Here is an 18902-nt window from a genome sequence, read left to right on the forward strand (position 1 = left end):
TGGAGACTAGGGGTCCCCAAAGGTCCCTTTAGTCCATATGAAGAGACTATTACTATAAATGACCTGTGTTAGTTGAGGGCCCTGTTATGATCTGGTGATTAAGGAGCGGCATGCGTCTAGCTCTGAGCAGGTGGCAACTATACTGGCCGCAGTCCCTAAGCTCAACACAACACTAGAAGTAGCCGTGGAATGCTCCTAACTCTGCCTAGGCATCTCGTCACAGCCTAAGAGCTAACTACCCCTAAAGATAGAAGCAGGAAAACTATCTTGCCTCAGAGAAAATCCCCAAAGGATAGATTAGCCCCCCACAAATAATGACTGTGAGAGGAGAAGGAAATGACATACGTAGTATGAAACAAGATTTAGCACAGGAGGCCACTTCTAGCAAGATAGAAATAGTACAGAACAGAACGCTGTGCGGTCAGTAATAAAAACTAGAAAAAGTCCACCGCAGAGAAATGCAAAAATCTCCACACCTGACTAAAGGTGTGGAGGGCAAACTCTGCTGCCCAGAGCTTCCAGTTTAACTGAATAGATCCATACTGAAAAGCTGGACAAATGAACAAAAACAAAGAAAGTGCTGAACAACAAAGTCCACAACAAGAGAACAGCAAAAGGACAAGCAAGGACTTAGCTTTGATGAACTGGTCAGAGTGTCAGGAAAGTCCTAAGAGCAATGACTCCAGGCAGGAACAATTGACAACTGGAATTGAATGAGGGATAAGGCCAGACTAATATAGCCGAGCCAGAAAGACGATCAGTGAAAACAGCTGCTGAAGCTAAATCCAAGAAGCAGCCATACCACTCAAAACCACAGGAGGGAGCCAAAGAGCAGAACTCACAAAAATACTACTTACAACCACCGGAGGGAGTCCAAGAGCGGAATTCACAACAGGGCCCCATTTGCGACTTTGCATTATGCCCAACCAGCTTCAAGTTACGCCACCGGGTAGGCAAGCAATCCCTTCTCCTGTCCATTGCACATGAGGAACAAATGCATCAACAACATCTAGAAAAGTAGAGGAAATCTAATATGGGCAAAAGCTTTAACTTTAATACTTGAATGTATATTTCTGTGGTCTTCAGGAAATATCATCGTTTTATACGCAGAATAAAATGACTGCTTCTTCGCACACCTCTAAATACAAATCCATCATGAAAAAAATAAGAAAAACTTTAAAATCCACAATAGGATCTCTCTAACTACACGTAATTGTCTTCACAAGCAGAAAATGCACTTTGAAGTAACATGTTATTCATAGTAAGTGACATTTAAATTGCTCTTACATCATTGAGCTTTTATATGAGCTACAGGTTCTTTTTGACTTTCTTGTATAAAAAAAAAAAAATGTAGGCAAAGTGATTGTCGGGGCAAGTCCTTGGCTTGTTCTAGTCTGCAGCGGTTGTCCACCTTCATAAACAATTTCTAAGTGAAATAATACGACACGGTACATATGTTGGTCATTTCAAAGAGCTTTAATCACGCTTTACTAAAAGGATCTGGACACGCTCTAAAATGATGTATTGCAGTAAACAAGGCAACATTTTGCAATTTACATCATGATATTTTGTTCATGCTTGATGCACAGAATTATGCTATTTTCTTCATTTTTTTATCACCTGATAAATGCCACTGGAGGATCCAAATCTAAAGAAGAATAGCATGGGGTTTTGGGTTTAGAAGGCATAGGCAGGGGCGTAATCACAGAAGGTGCAGGGGTTGCAATCACACCCAGGCCCTGGAGGTGAAGTGGCGCAAAAAAAGTCTATTTGACCTTTATTCAAAGACCAATACAATTAATTCCCCACTTCAGGGTCTTCTTTATTTCACCACTGGAGTGGCACTTTAATTCCACGTCCCCCGCCCACTGTCTGATACTCACCTTATGGCATTTTTATCAGTTTTCGCTGCCGCTCCAGTCCGTCTCCTGTAGTTTGTGATCTGCCGGCTGCTCCAGTGTTTCATGGAGCTGCACAGAGGTCACTAATCAATGTAATTCTATGAGAGCCTCATTCTGGCCTTGTTCTGGTTTTCATACACTTGCAGTGAGAGCTTATAACTTAGCTTCTGACTTCTGGCCAGTTAGAAGTAGCAGTCACAAGATGCCATCATGGGACTGGAGCGGTCCCAAAAAATGGTAAATACACTAGAGGGTGAGTATATGTCCAGGGGACTTACATTTAAAGCAACGCTCAGAGGTGAAAAACAAAATGCTGGAGTGGTGCTTTAAAGACTTGCAATATTTGAGGCTCCCATTTGGAGCTTTTGCATTGGGATCCATGAGCTTCATGTCACACCACTGGGCATAGCTAATATAAAAGGTACTAAATTATTACTGGGAGTATCAAAAATATTCTATTAATGTTCATTAAAGCACCACTTCAGTGTTTTTATATTGCAGCGCTGAACACTGATACTCGCCTTTCGTGCCGATGCCGTTCCAGCAGTGTCGGCACTTGTATTACTGGGGCTCACGTGTGGTTGTTATGTCACATATCTGTGTACCCAATCAGCGATGTCCCCACCTTTAGGCAAGTCAAACATCAAGAGGAAGTCAGAGAGCAGCCGCAGACCTAACTTCCTGTTGATGTTCAATATGTCTGAAGGTGGGGATAGTATAGCCGGCGCTGATTGGGTGTATCATAAAAACCACACGTGAGCCCCGGGAACGTGACTGTCGACACCGCTAGAAAGGTGCCGGCAATGATGGTGAGAATAGGTGTTTTTATTTTAATGGGGTATAACATGAGGAATGAAAGGTGTTGTCATAGTAGTGGACAATCCCTTTAAGGAAATGGCAATGCATCCCTATTCAAATGAATGAGAAAAATTAGAAGGGGATACAGCAACCGACTAATGCATCATCTTTATTCTAACAATTTGTGGGATTCTGACGATTGAACCTTCAAAATCACAAAGTAACGACATATCCTACCAATATTCCATCGGTTCAAGAGGAAAAAAGATCCCTTAAATATCAAGAAAAAGAAGAAACCATTCATTGTTTTTCACCTGTCCCTGAAACTCAAATTTTATGAAAAAAAAATATGTAAAAGTTCAAATTCTGCTCCCAGAAATTATGGCCAAACGGTCAGGGCATTTGGCCACCATAAACTATTAGATACAATCATCATTATTAAATCATACCGTTTCTTCTGTTTTGGCAGAGGCAATGAATGCAATGAAATATGTTTCGTGTCGTAAAACTGATAAAATCCCTTATGTTGTTTTTTGATATAACAAACCCAAGAATAACAATGTCGGCAGGCTTAGACTCACAAAGACGCTCTATCAGTGGAATGACACACCACTGCTAATTTGAGAACAAAATTAGTTCAAGCTTCACATTAATGTTCTGATCTTCTAGTGTTTTTCTAGTGCGATTACGGAAAAATAAATAAATTCTGGAAATAACTATGCTAGAATAAAAATCAAGAAAAAATGCTGTTTTGCTTATTTAAGATATGAAATATATGTTACGCCCTTTTTTATGAATGAACCATCAAGCTCAGCTTAGTGATTATGGATTATGCCGGCTGTCTAGTTTGGTTTGGCTCATGAGAAAGTCAAAGTTATTACTTCAACTTATTAAATTCACTTGACAGTTTCTAAATGTGCAAGTGGCTTCTGTTCTGAGCCACCCTGATAAGATTACTGTGAAAGGGTGGATGGAAAGTTTTGCAGACACTGAGAAGTTTTCCTGTTCCCAGCTGATCGGCAAAGCCAACCTTCTCCTACCACTCAACCCTAAGGTGAAGCTGCTAAGTAGTCACACACGGAAATCAGTAGTGGTGGCTATGATTTTACAAATCCACAAATAATACCATATCATCTCTCTAATTGGGACCAATATGTCCTCATCTCTGGTGCTTAACTTGGTTGATCTACCTTAATCTGAAGGAACTTACAGATTAGTAATGCATCGGTATCGGTAATGGCTTATCCAACTGGTATATATTTTGGCACTTTAAGAGGCCAAAGGGAGTAATCTGCTATGAGTGTTTGAGAGATAAATATCTTCACAGCTATAAAGCTCCATGGATGGGAACAATTTCACGTGTTTCATACATATGTGAGAGGAACATGATTATTCTGGAGTTGTCCTTAGGCAACAGCTCTCTAGAGACTTGTACTGCACATTATGACCCAACTTGAGTTACGAACTGTGCCTCATAAGACTGCATCAAGGTGTCCACATGGCACGTAAGCCATAGGCTCAGTACAACGGAAGGTGAGGAAAGTTGTACTGCGCTTGTGGTTTGACCACTGCAACAAAATCTTACCCACTGGAAGACAATGGAAATTTTTTAACGTTCATGGGTGATTTCCCAATATAAAATAACAAAACAATGCTATACAGGTTGTTTCCTGCTTTTTCATGCCGCACAAGTTTCTGTCTAGTTCCAATCTTAAACATAATTGGATATGTAGCATACTTCACAAGAGAATGTTACCTGAAATTTCACAAAAACTACCAGTTAGACCCCTAAGAGATGGTAGGGTCCACTCTAAGATGACATAAGGGAACAGACAGATCATTCTAAGCCTAATTATTGAGCAGCAACATGATCTTAAATGAAGTGGGGGCACTTTGACTCAAGATCTAAAGGGGAAGGTTTGTGATTAACCACCTGCTTGTATACGTTTTGTAAATAGTGATGAGCGAATATACTCGTTACTCGAGATTTCTCGAGCACACGCTCGGGGGTCCTCAGATTATTTTTTAGTGCTCGAAGTTTTAGTTTTTCTTGCCGCAGCTGAATGATTTACAAGTGTTAGCCAGCATAAGTACATGTGGGGGTTGCCTGGTTGCTAGGGAATCCCCACAACACGGCGGAAATGCGTTGAGATTGGGAGAGTTCTTCAAGTACCTATGCTTGGACAACCACTTAAACAATAGAAAAAAATATTATTCCAATTTTTGACCAGCATTCCAATTGTCTTTCAGACAGTAAACAAAAATGGAAACAGCATAAAAAGATCTAAAAAGGAGGACTTTAATGCTTTAATGTTTCATTTTTGGTTACTATATATATATATATATATATATATATATATATATATACATAGTAGAAAAAAAGGAACAGCACAACTTTTACTTATCTTTAGGTGCAGGGCCTCAAGCAACCAGTCCAACGATTGCACCAGATTCACAGAGACTCAAAAAAGAGGCAGCACTCCATAGTTAAGGTGAAAAAATGTGGAAGGTTTAATCGACCCACATAGCCGGGCGATGTTTCAGCTCCACCTGAGCCTTTATCAAGGCTTGATAAAGGCTCAGGTGGAGCTGAAACTTCGCCCGGCTATGTGGGTCGATTAAACCTTCCACATTTTTTCACCTTAACTATGGAGTGCTGCCTCTTTTTTGAGTCTCTCTCTCTCTCTCTATATATATATACATATATACATATAGCCCAGACACAAGACCATGGTCAGTTGCTAATAAAGATGAAACTTCAAAATCTCACTAGATAACACTTAATTATTTCTCAGAATAAAATTATTCATGACAAGCAATTGAGAGCCTTCATATTTCAACGTTTCACTTACTGGCTACTTCAAGAGACGCATTGTGACTGACTGCTTCTCCCAAGTAATTCCGTGCAACACAGACATAGACCCCTTCATCAGGTCTGCTTTTGCGTCCATGGACTATACGTAGAAAAAATAAAGATCCACTCGGTAGTAACATTCGATGGGAGCGTGGGTCATCTTTATCAGTGTCCACCCTTTCACCTCCTTTATACCACTCAATTGATGGAGCCGGCCGTCCTTCTGCCTTGCAGTTTAGTGTAGCTGGTTCACCTTTTGAGACAATAAGATCTGATGGATGTTCCACAATACGAGGTGGGAAATCTTCTTGGCGCAGACGTGAGCCTAGAAAAAAAAAGTAAACGTTTAGAAAAGAAATGTAATGAATCTCAAAGACCACAAATCTTGTCAAAATACACATTTACACTGAATTGAAAACAATGTAAATAAATTGGTAGGGAATAGGCTTCATTGTCAGGAAACCAAAATATAAAAATGGAAAAAGTTGCCAAAACACTTGGGTGGGCATAGCAAGCGGTCTCTATATATGTATTTTTCTTTTTCAACCCTTCAATAATGGGCAATTTTTCACTTTTGCATTTCTGTTTTTCCTCCTCTTCTTCCAAGAGCCATGGTGGCCCGATTCTAATGCATCGTGTATTCTAGAATATGTATGTAGTTTATTTATGATGATTTCAGAATAATGCAATGAATACACAGGATTTGGACGGCTGGGCGCGACCAATTAGCGAAGTGTGGTTGAAATCCCGGGTCAATTCGCAGCCGGACTGCATCTGTCGCTGATTGTTCACAGCCAGCTGGGCGCAACCAATCAGTGAAGCCAGGGCCGGCTCCAGGTTTTTGAGGGCCCTGGGCGAAAGAGTCTCACAGCCCACGCAGCATATAACACAGCCCACGTAGTATATAGCACAGCTATGGAGTATATAACACAGTCACGTAGTATATAGCACAGCCACGTAGTATATTGCACAGCCACATAGTATATAGCACAGCCCACATTGTATATTGGACAGCCACGTAGTATATAGCACAGCCATGTAGTATATTGCACAGCCACGTAGTATATTGTACAGCCACATAGTATATAGCTCAGCCCATGCTGTATATAACACAGCCCACGTTGTATAAAGAACAGCCCACGTAGTATATAGCACAGCCCACGCAGTATATAACACAGCCCACGCAGTATATAGCACAGCTACGGAGTATATAACACAGTCACATAGTATATAGCACAGCCACGTAGTATATAACACAGCCCACATAGTATATAACACAGCCATGTAGTATATAGCACAGCCACGTAATATATTGCACAGCCACATAGTATATAGCACAGCCCATGTAGTATATAGCACAGCGACGTAGTATATAACACAGCCCATGAAGTATATAACACAGGCCAAGCAGTATATAACACAGGCCACATAGTATATAACACAGCCCACGTAGTATATAGCAATGTGGGCACCATATCCCTGTTAAAAAAAGAATTAAAATAAAAAATAGTTATATAACCTCCCGGCGGCCCCCGGATCCAGCCCAGGTCTTTAGCAATGCTCGTCATCTGGAGTCATTGCCGTAATGCATTCTTGTGACCGAAGCGTTGTGAGGAGCGGGAAAGGCTGCCGTGGACGCCGGAAGGTGAGAATACAATGATTTTTTTAATTATTATTTTTAACAATAGATGTTTTTACTATTGATGCTGCATAGGCAGCATCAATAGTAAAAAGTTGGTCACACTTACAGGGGTAATGGCAGCGTTAACGGACTGCTTTACACCACGTTATGCCACGGTGTAACACAGTCCGTTTAACGGACTGCTAATGCTATGTGGGCGCTGACTGGAGGGGAGTATGGAGGGGGCACTGACTGGAGGGGATTAGGGAGGGGCCAATTTGCGGCCGGACTGTGCCTGTCGCTGAGCCCAACGGCCACGACCAATCAGCGACGCGCGATTTCCGTGACAAACAGATGGAAGTGGACCATAGACAATTATATATATAGACATATTTATTTATTTTTTTGTGAAATGAGTTGCAGTTGTTACTTACACCATTCAATTTACCACATAAAATACTAAAAGGAGGGGAAAGAATTCCAAATGAGATAAAATTGTGGGAAAAAATGCAATTCCCCCATTTTAGGATTTTCATTGCATGGTAAAAATGATCTGGAAACAGGATTCTTGATGTACAAATATGGTGACACCAAACTTACATACTTTATTAGCAGTTATATATTATTATTATATATTTCACGTAATCTCCGGTCCTCCCAGGACCTCCTTCTCTCCTCCACACTTATCTGCTCCTCACCAACCGCCTCCAAGACTCCTCCAGAATATCTCCCATCCTCTGGAATTCTTTGCCCCAACACGTCCGACTATCAATCACATTCGGATCCTTCAGACGGAACCTGAAAACCCACCTCTTCAGGAAAGCCTACAGCCTGCACTGACCCTGCTGTCTCCTCACCACTACCGGAGCTACCGCCTCACCAACACCGGAGCTGCTGTAACCCTCGACTTATTGTCTCCTTCCCCATAATCCTGTAGAATGTAAGCCCGCAAGGGCAGGGTCCTCGCCCCTCTGTATCAGTCTGTCATTGTTAGTTTACTGTAAATGATATCTGTAACTTGTATGTAACCCCTTCTCATGTACAGCACCATGGAATCAATGGTGCTGTATAAATAAATAATAATAATAAATATTATAATATTAATGATTAAAAATATTCAGAATGTAAAAAAAATGTGTTTTGTTGCCAGTTTCTGGGACCATTACTTTTCTTTAGTATTACACAAGTGGAGCAGTGTGTTTGTTTTTCTTGCAGCAAGCTGGAGTTTTTACGTATACAATTTTTAATATGTACGATGCTTTGAGTTATTATTATTATAGATTTTTTTTGTGAAATGTACAGTAACCGAAAAACAGCAATTATTTTTTTTTCTTTATGGCGTTTTAGATTTTGACAGGTGTACTTTTACAAATATGAAGATGCTACACAAGTTTATTTGTTTAATTTATTTTTTAAACTCGATAGAATAAAAAAACATATTTTACATTTTTTGCTTTATTTTCCTAGTACCTTTTGGAGACCAAAGCTGTGATTCTTTAATTGCTTACTCGGCAGTATATACATGTCACTACTGTGTTGTTGGGTGACCCGGAACCAGGGGCTCTTTCCTGTCCCTAATGCAAGGGGGTGCTCTATCTCGCCCTGTCTTTTGGGTTACTTCTAAAGGTGAAGATGCCAGGGCCACGTACCTTTCCTTATTTTCTGAATCTGCCCTCTGTCTGTACTTTTTCCCCACCCAGGGACGAGGAGAACAGTTGTGAACTGTAGTACACCAACTAGACAAACAAGGTAACACGAACAGGGGAAATGGAAAATACCAGGCAAACAAATATTCACTCACATATAGCAGAGGAATGCACCAGGGAGTGGGCGATGGGTTAAACAAAAGTAGGAGAAGGAAAAGGAATTAAGACACTTACTAAACCAAGCAACAGTTACAGATAAACCCACTAAACGCCTTCTCATATAGCCACCACCTCCTATCCTCCCAGCCATGCAGCAAAAGCTAGCTCCGATGATGTGTCAGTCATGACCCAGATTATATAGGGGATAGGAGTGGCTAACTGTGCTCAGCTGAGAGCCCTAGCTTCCAGAGCTCTCAACATGGCCGATTAACCCCTGTACTGCCAAAATAAATTTACACCATTTAAAAAGAAGGTGAAGTGCTTCTTTTCAGAGCAGGAGTAGAAGCAATCACACACTGCGGTCTTCTGGCTCCTCTCTGTCGCTGTAACCCCGTGGCAATACCAATATACAAGTGTATTAGTGAAGAAGTGAAGAGTCAGATGACCGTATAACTTAAACAAGGATTGCAACGCAATGCTCGGACAAGCCGACAGCTCTCCCATCCCAAGCGTGTCAGAATGTATTGCTATGCAGCTGTTATACTCAGGTCCGAGTATTGTGTTGCGATCATCATCTGAGTGTTATATGGGCGTCTGACTCTTGCCTTACAGTGTTTAATGTAAATTAACATTTCTTATGAAGCCTAACCATCAACTGGTTTGCATAAGGGGACAAAGATTGAAGCCATAGGTATCTTCAGTAGGCCATGGTGACCCATCGGCACCTTGTAATCTCGTCATGGTGGGAGAAGGTGGGATGATAGGAGCTTCTGTGTGAATGCGACAATGGTCGCTCCATTTCAATGCTCCTGTCAGTGATTGGCAGCAGCATCTAAATGGTTAAACAGTAGTAAATGGAGCTCGCTCCAGTCACTGCTGTTACAGGCCGAGGCTGGCTAAGTATAGCTGGCATCAGCCGCGAGTGGATTAGGCTCAGCTTCAGAGTCTGTTCTATAAGTGCGGATTCCTGAGCAGATGTACAGTTACTTTGAATGTGCCAATGGGTTAATAAAGTTAATAACCACATTACACATTAAATTGTAGGATGTTTCAAAAAAATGCTGGGACCAGCTATGTATCCAATGTCTATACAGTGTTTATTAATGTAAAGATCAGATCTTTCTTCTTTTATTGCTGGATGTCAATCATAACACGAGTCAAATATCCAAAATGGAAGCAACAATAAACAAATTCCCTCCTCAGGGGTGTAACTATGTGGAATACAATGGAAGTAATTGCACTCGGATCCTGGCCCTGAGATTGCCACATAAGAAAACATCAGTATTGTAAATGGCACCTGGTGGTGTGGAGGAACATGAAACAGATCGGAGTCTGGGAGCTTCGGCCTCTCCTCCTCCTTGACGTCTCGAGGATTATACAATGTAACAAGTACTTTATTTCCATTAATGACATTCTGTAATTTGACCTCAGATTAAAAAAAAACAAAAAAAACTTGGAAAAGTGGTGAAAATGAAAAGGCAGCAAACATCTAAAATTCCCATGATTGGCAGATAACTCCACATTAGCAGGAATGCTGGTGACATATTTCCCTAAGGGATGTAATGACCTTGACGAGTGAATTATAATCTTTCCCTTTATGCAAAAAGTTATTAAAAAAAAAAACCACTCTAAGTGCATTTGAGGCAGATTTTTAAGCCCTATTAAATGTGCATTTTCCAGGACAAGAGACCATTTATTATCGGAATATTATATAAATCCTGCAATCAACACCAATCCTATCATTTTCTTGTCAAATGTGCTACACGCTAAAGAATATTTGTCAAAAATAAGATCTCTGCACCCATTAATTATCAGAAGTATCTTGTTTTTTTTTTTTTTGGACCAATGATTTGATAATATGTTCTTTACACCGGGGTTTTGAGAGGAGGATGAAAAGTTGTATTATGAAGAGTTATAGATTTGCATGCCACCGGCTCCCCATTAGTAAATAATACGCGGTAATCTATACGGCTAAGTCCTCTTCTTTCTAAGCGCGTATAAGACGGATTGAGTTTCTTCTCAGCATTAATAACTGACAAGGTGTGTCATATTTACTAGACGATAAGCAGATGTAACCAGAAAAGAGAAATGCCTCCAGCTATACACAGGAAACGCAGATCCAGACACTTTAAAGAGCCCCTGTCACCCGGAGATGTCATCTATAGGACCTTCAGGGAGGCCACAACTCGTGGCTATAGTCTAACGCAGGTGTGGCTTTCCAAGGCAGGGAGGCGGGGGTGCATGGAAGAACATATTACCAAGACACAATACAGAAATGTGGGAATAGACCTAACGATTTTGGACATATCGCTAAATATTTCCATACAAGGATTTTACTACAATTATTTTACTACAATTAACAATAAAGAGTATTGTCGTTTTGGCAAAAATACATAAAAAAAGTATGTAGTTTTTTAATATACTATGTGCTTCAATTTTTCTAATTTATAACCAAGGAAATAAAATTAAAGGATTGAAACCAATATTACTAGCTCCAGCTAGTAGAGATAGCTACTGTCACTGGCTTACCGCGACATGAGGGGGCAGAAGACTTTGGTGTCCGATTCCACATACGCCTGCACTGATTAGTAGTACTTCACCATCATACTAAATTGTGACGGCTTCTGCTCAGTTAAGTCTGTTCAGTTTAGCGTCTCTGAAGCTTTCATGATCTGATGATCTCAGCTGTTCAGTGTAGGCCACTCCCCTTAGCTATATATACTCGCCTCTGGTAAACAGAATTGCCAGCGTTCATTTTATACTGCCTGATGTGGAGGTGTTTGTTGACGAGGTGTTTGGAGTGTTGTTCTAAAGACTGTCTGTATGCATATCCTCGTCCTCTCCTATTTGGTTGTTCCTTCCTTTTACCTTCCAGTGTTTCACGCTGTTGATTGTTCATGCATATTTGTATGATTGGCATTTTCATTTATCCCTGTACGTCTTCCCTTGTTAGTTTGGTTTGTGTATTCTTATATCCAACTATTCTTCACTTCCCTAGGTGAGGGGAGAGGGGGCAGATAAGGGCTGATTCACAAGCTTAGCAAGGTATGTGGCCCCAACATTTTCAACATTAGTAATTATCTAAGGAGCAGGGATAGCTAGGGCTCCCCTAGCTTTAGGGAAAAGGAAGGAGACCATAGCCCTGGGATATCAAACTACAGTCATGTGACACCTACCCTGTGAGTCAATGTTATATTCTTTATTGAGCCTTGCAGCATGACAATGGATAAAAGTCAAGACAAAAGCCTGGCTGTCTTGTAAGGCCAGAACTGTCACTCAAAGAAGAGATGGCAGAAATATATGGAAGACAAATGGGAAGAAAGGTGCTCCAAGCTGCTTGGCTACGCCAAGTGTGCACTAAAGGTACAGTCACACTTAGCGACGCTGCAGTGATACCGACAACGATCCGGATCGCTGCAGCATCGCTGTTTGGTCGCTGGAGAACTGTCACACAGACAGCTCTCCAGCGACCAACGATGCTGGTAACCAGGGTAAACATCGGGTAACTAAGAGCAGGGCCGCGCTTAGTAACCCGATGTTTACCCTGGTTACCATCCTAAAAGTAAAAAAAAACAAACACTACATACTTACCTACAGCCGTCTGTCCTCCAGCGCTGTGCTCTGCACTCCTCCTGTACTGGCTGTGAGCACAGCGGCCGGAAAGCAGAGCAGTGACGTCACCGCTCTGCTTTCCGGCTGACCGACGCTCACAGCCAGAGCAGGAGGAGTGCAGAGCACAGCGCTGGAGGACAGACGGCTGTAGGTAAGTATGTAGTGTTTGGTTTTTTTTACTTTTAGGATGGTAACCAGGGTAAACATCGGGTTACTAAGCGCGGCCCTGCGCTTAGTTACCCGATGTTTACCCTGGTTACCAGTGAAGACATCGCTGAATCGGTGTCACACACGCCGATCCAGCGATGTCAGCAGGAGTCCAGCGACCAAATAAAGTTCTGGACTTTCTTCCCCGACCAGCGACAGCACAGCAGGGGCCTGATCGCTGCTGCCTGTCACACTGGACGATATCGCTAGCGAGGACGCTGCAACGTCACGGATCTCTAGCGATATCGTCTAGTGTGACGGTACCTTTAGAGTCGGTGTTTGGTCAGAACAGTCATTTTTTGCTGACAGAATCTCTTAAACACCTATTCTGTGAACAAGTGATATATGTGGATCTTGGGTCAACCCATTAAAAGTAAAATGTTTTTATCTATCATTGCATTAATTTCTGTACTGCTTTAAAGAGGTTCTCCATTACTTTATCATCGATGATAGGTCAGATGTCTGATCGGTCAGGGTCTGTCACTCGGTACTCCCGTCGATCAGCTGTTCTCGGGGTCAGTGGCCACCAGCCGGACATGCTCATTTGCAGAGATGCTCCTTCTTCTGGCTGTGACCATGTATCGCATGTCCGCCTCCTTTTGAATAGGGGGCGGATGTGCAGTACTTTGCCATGGCCACTGTGAGACAGTGGAGCAGCTCCGTAACTGAGCATTTCCAGCTGGCGGCTGCTGACGCCAAGAACAGCTGATGGACGGGAGTGCCAGGTGACGGACCCTGGCCGATCAGACATTGATGACCTATCCTAAGAATAGGTCATCAATGATAAAGTAGTGGACAAATTCTTGAAATCTTTGGATCAAATTGCAAGATTATTGAATCTTTCAAAATCATTCACTTTACATGCCCATATTATTCTCATGGCTAGTGAAGTGAAATCCTCCCATAAAATTGCTAAAAGCAAATTTTGATTTTCTGTATGTGATGTTCATGTTTCTGTAGCTCTATTTGCAGAGAGCTTAGTGACCAAGTATTAGACTTTTTTGTGTTCATTCTTCTGTCATTTCCATAGCCAGCTGGGAAGTTGGTGGCATTTATATATCACGAATACTGCGGCAGATTAGGTGATACTCCTCGTAATTAGCTCTCCCTTTAATTACACTATTTATTAAAGATGTTGCAGCTGCATAATAATAATCAGAAAATGGTATTTTGCCCATCAAGAGCCTATCTGTCCTACAAGCAGCGTCCAAACTGTCGTATCTGCAGCGCTGCCAACAGCTGAAATGAAATTTGGGAAAATATAGGTCATGTTGTCATTCTCTCTGCCCAGAAAATGATGGCTGCTATCAGGACAGCGGAAAAGCTGCGCACATGACTTGTTTGTGGAGGGGGGTTATTACTTTCTATAAATTAGAGGGGCTTTCCTACAATACAACATCAGACATTTTTCCAGCATTTTCTTTTTCTGCAGCAAAACCTGATCTCTTGGCAGGAAAGAAGCTGCAGAAAAATGCATGTTTTCCTTGGGTTTTCTTGCATTTTTTGTGGCGGTTTTGGCACGCTAGGTTTGTTTGTTTGTTTGTGCATGCTGATAGTTTAGTGTTGAAAAAAAGATTCCTATTCCTTACAATCAGGTTTGGGCACACAAAAATGCAGCAAAACCCGATACCTGACTTTTGGTGCGTTTTTTTTTCAGCGTTTTTTCACCACCCATTCAAATCAATGGATGAAAAAGGCTGAAAAAAACGCTGAAAGAAGTGACACGCTCTACATTATGTCCAAAAAAACATGCAAAGCACAAAATATTGATGACAAAAGAACCAATGTGTGTGCATGAGATTTCTGAAAATCAGCTGAAAATTTGTCCCCTCAAAAAACATGAAAAAGCTGCTGAAAAACTCCTAGTATTAAGCCTAAGATCAGTAAGGCTACGTTCACATTAGCGTTGCATCGGGCACAGCCGCGGCAACGCATGCGTCATGCGCCCCAATATTTAACATGGGGGCGCATGGACATGCGTTGTCTTGCGTTTTGTGACGCATGCGTCATTTTTGGCGCAAGCGTCAGGGCGCAGAGGACGCAGCAAGTTGCATTTTTTTGCGTCCAAAAGCACGCCAAAAATGGACGCATGCATCACAAAACCATGCATTTTTGCATGCATTTTGCATGTGTTGTGCGTTGCGTCACCGACGCAACACACAACAACGCAAATGTGAACGTAGCCTTAATGCTTAAAACTTAATGTTTGCTTGGGCTGGAGATGGGTTAAGAGGACGTGGACATCTTCAATGGTATTTTTTTACCTATATGAATGTATTTTGGACTTAAAATTGTTTTTACTTTTGGGTTTCATTAAAAACTTTACAACATTTGGTGTTCAATGCTGTATGTCTCAATTAAACTTACTGTAATCTGTATATTACCGGTTGTAGATTACGTTTACTTAAACAGGCACTCCCATCATAATGGAAGGTCAGTTTTAAAATGTATTAAACATAGTAAAAAAAAAATCAAAAAATTTGGAATTGCAATTTTTTTTTGCAATCATACCGCCCTTGGAATTTTTTTCCCTTTATACGGTCCATTACATGGTAAAATCTAAATAGATAAGTAGATCAAATATCACATCTTTTAGGTACAGTATCATAATGACTTTTAGTGGTATAGTGTGTGCTTGATATTTCACGTATTGATACAGAAACAGAAAATGGAAGGAAAAAAAGAAAGTGTCAATCTCCAATTATGTAAATTCGGGTAACATAATACATATTTATCATGACTTTTCTCTACACAGAGAGAATACATGATAAAAGGCGGAATTCGTCTTTCGTCTTCATGACTGTTTTCAATCACGAAAACTGAAATTAACATTATGCAAACAAAGAAATAAACAGTAACAGAGAAAACGAATAATTTCCCACACCAGAGATGCTCTGAGCGCAAAAGAAAAAACTGTCCAATAAATAAACAACATCAGATTGAGGAGAGTGATGAATGAAGAGTCCCTGACTGAGCGGAGCTCAGGAAATGGGGACAAGAAGCCTCATGGACAGGATTCATGACAACCAGAAGTATAGACAATACTGAAATACAAGAATCAAGCCCCGAGGCACAGAAGACGGCAGAAATATTTCTTACATTTATGGCAACAATCAGAAATATTTCAATTTACCAACAAATTCCAATCCATGTTCAATCCATGAATCAGTTGCAGTTAAGAGACCAATTCCCACAAGAGGACTTGACGCCATGTCAAAAGTGACCGATATCTGCTCCTAGTTTATTTCCCGAGTATTTTTTTTAAAATCCTCCAGAGATATGAACCTTTATAATTAGTGTACCCATTTTGCTGAATTTTATGGTATTTACCAAGGAGGCGAAGATCATCGGGGGATTGGGCAGAGGAGCCTAAATACACGCCCACATGAAGCCATGGAGCTTTGTGAGCACCAACAATAGTAAACACCTCCAAAAAATTATCATATTGGGCAAAATTAAGTAAAAAGGCCCAAATTTTCTGGAAATATATGATAATATTTATGAAAAAAAGTCCTCTGATGAAGGTACTTTTTAAGATGACATTACGTTTGGTTGAATACCCCCTTGGTTGACAGCTACTTCACATGACCAACCCCCATACACATGCCTTTGTTCCTACAGAATAGATAGCTGTCCATCAATGTCTGATGGGTCAGGTAACAGTTGATCAGAGTGTGACCACAATGGAAGCCATCTATTATTACACAATGGACTATTTGGCTATTACTGGGTAAACTGGAAGTGTTATACTGTGGCCAGACACTTCTTAAAGGGGTTGTTCACTATTATAACATTGATGGTGTATCCTTAGGATAGGTCACCAATGTCTGTTCGGTGGGGGTGAGATATAAAGCACCTCCGCCGATCAGCTATTCTCGGTGTCAGCTGGAACTGCCCAGTTGCGGAGCTGTACAGCCCTGTCAGTTCTACAATAGCCATGGCTGGGTATGGCACATCTGCCCCCTATTCAAATCAATAAGGGGCAGATATGCAGAACCCCGCCATGGCCAATATACAGTCGATATACCTGTACAGCTCCATAATTGAGCAGTTGCGACAGCTACCGACACCGAGAACAACAGATCAGCCGGGGTGCCGATAAGACATTAATGACCTATCCTTAGGATGGATCATCAATGCTAAAGTAGAAGACAATCTCTTTAACTGGGTCACCAACCATCCATTTATTCTGAAATCTCTGATAATAAGATGAATCTAAAAAAGTGTCCCCCTTCTGCGATCCTCAATGACTAGTCATTACCTGTGGCAAACACTAGATGTAGTTTTTTAAAGGGGTTACCCGGGCAAACTAAATCCGTATCCAGGAGACTGAATATGTAAAAAAAAACACAGACTCAGTCATACTCCCCTAGCAGCACCCACCTGGATCAAGCACAGGTGGCTCCATAGGCTGCAAAGAGATAGGAAGCATTGAAGTAACGGTTCCACAAACCAGCGGATCGCTGTGGTCTATGATTGGCTGCAGCGGTCAGGTGACTTTGAGCAGTCAATAATTATGAAACATCCAATGATGTGCTGCCCAAGAATGCTGTAGCTAATCACATACTGCAGCGGTCCAGCGGCTAGTGGAATGGTTACATCACTGCTTCCTCTCTCTGCACACACGGAGTAGCCTGTACTGGACCCAGGTGGTTGACAGTAGGAAAGTATAAATGAGTTTATTTTAATTTTTTTACAGTTTCCGTCCCCGAAACAACATTTTTCCCTTTAGGGTATGTGCACACGTTCAGGAATTTTTGCGCGTTTTTTTTTCGCGATAAAAACACTATAAAAATGCATAAAAAACGCATACACATCAGCTTCCTATCATTTTGAATGCATTCCGCTTTTTTTGTGCACATGATGCGTTTTTTTCCACAAAAAAACGCATTCCGGAAAAAGAAGCATCATGTTCATTATTTTTGCGGATTTTTTGCGGATTTCCCATTATATTGGAGTGTCCGGAAAAAAACGCAAAAAATCCGCATAAAATCCCCCCCCCCCCAAAAAAAAAAAAATGCACAAAAAACTTGCAAAAAACGCGCAAAATCCGCAAAAAAAAAAAATGCGGAAAAAAAACGCATGCAGAATTCCTGCGGAAAACCTCAGGTTTATCTCAGGAAAATTCTGCATGCAATCCGGACGTTTTTCTGCACTGCCCACCATGGGAGAAATGTTTAATTCCTTTATTAATTAATTCTCTAAAAGGGCACAGAACTGAGTTTTTGAAATGAGACGACCCCTTTAATAAGAAAGTAAAATTCTGTCAGTCTTGTAACAAGAAGCTAAAAGAAAGGAGGGAAGACTTCTGAACATTAGGAAGTCTACCGATAGGGATGAGCATTGTCTTTAATAAAGTACATAGACTACACAGACACAGAATAATCCATCGTTGCCACCAAGTGTTCCGGATTATTGGAATTTCTCCATCCTTCAATGAGCGATCCGTGCTGACAGATGACATTTCTCTCTCGTCTGTTCTATTAATATGGAAGCAGCTGCATTACAGACTTTTGTCTGGTGGAGAGAGACAGAAACGAACTGCTTGGATTTAATAAACTTGATCCAAGTGTGCCCAAGTTCCCGGCGCCCATTGATAACAAGCTTGTAATAGTACCTGGATCACCAGGATATGACACTCAATCCCCTCCGCACACCATCCAGCCTCCTGTGCTTTGTGCCCTTGACAGCGTTATCTGGCACGTAGGGAAGATATCTCGGCTGTGAATGAAAGCCCCGTCGAGAACTGCACTTCCTCAAAATGTCCTGATATCTGGAAACTACCATAAGGGCCAGACATTCGTTTCCTTCTGGTATTCGCTGCTTTAGAAACGAAGAAATGGATCACGGTATGTAGGCAGATAACAAAAAAAAGAACCTCAGATTATGATGCAAATGGATGCAAACCAAAAAATCAATATTGGTCTAGAGACGAGCAAATCGATTTGACTTGAATTAAATTTGTGTCAAATTTTGAACAATTCGCTAAACCCAGCAAATTCAAACAATTTGTGATTTAGGGGAATCGTCTAAAAAAACTACTGCCATTTCACTCATTGCAGAAGATTGCATGAACTAGAAAAGGATGACATAACCTCGTGCTA

The 18902-nt window shown here is 41.2% G+C and overlaps 1 protein-coding gene across 6 annotated transcripts in view; it reads right to left on the reverse strand.

The window, feature by feature from the left end:
• ROBO1 (roundabout guidance receptor 1) overlaps positions 1-18902 on the reverse strand; it is a 1753811-nt gene that overhangs the window by 434176 nt on the left and 1300733 nt on the right. For all 6 annotated transcript variants that reach the window (XM_069760966.1, XM_069760963.1, XM_069760965.1 and 3 more), the window contains one exon: positions 5552-5878. In XM_069760966.1, coding sequence (XP_069617067.1) covers positions 5552-5878 — 327 coding nt within the window. The remainder of the gene's footprint in view (positions 1-5551; positions 5879-18902) is intronic.

This window comes from Ranitomeya imitator, chromosome 3 (assembly GCF_032444005.1).
Source record: "Ranitomeya imitator isolate aRanImi1 chromosome 3, aRanImi1.pri, whole genome shotgun sequence".
NCBI lineage: Eukaryota > Metazoa > Chordata > Amphibia > Anura > Dendrobatidae > Ranitomeya > Ranitomeya imitator.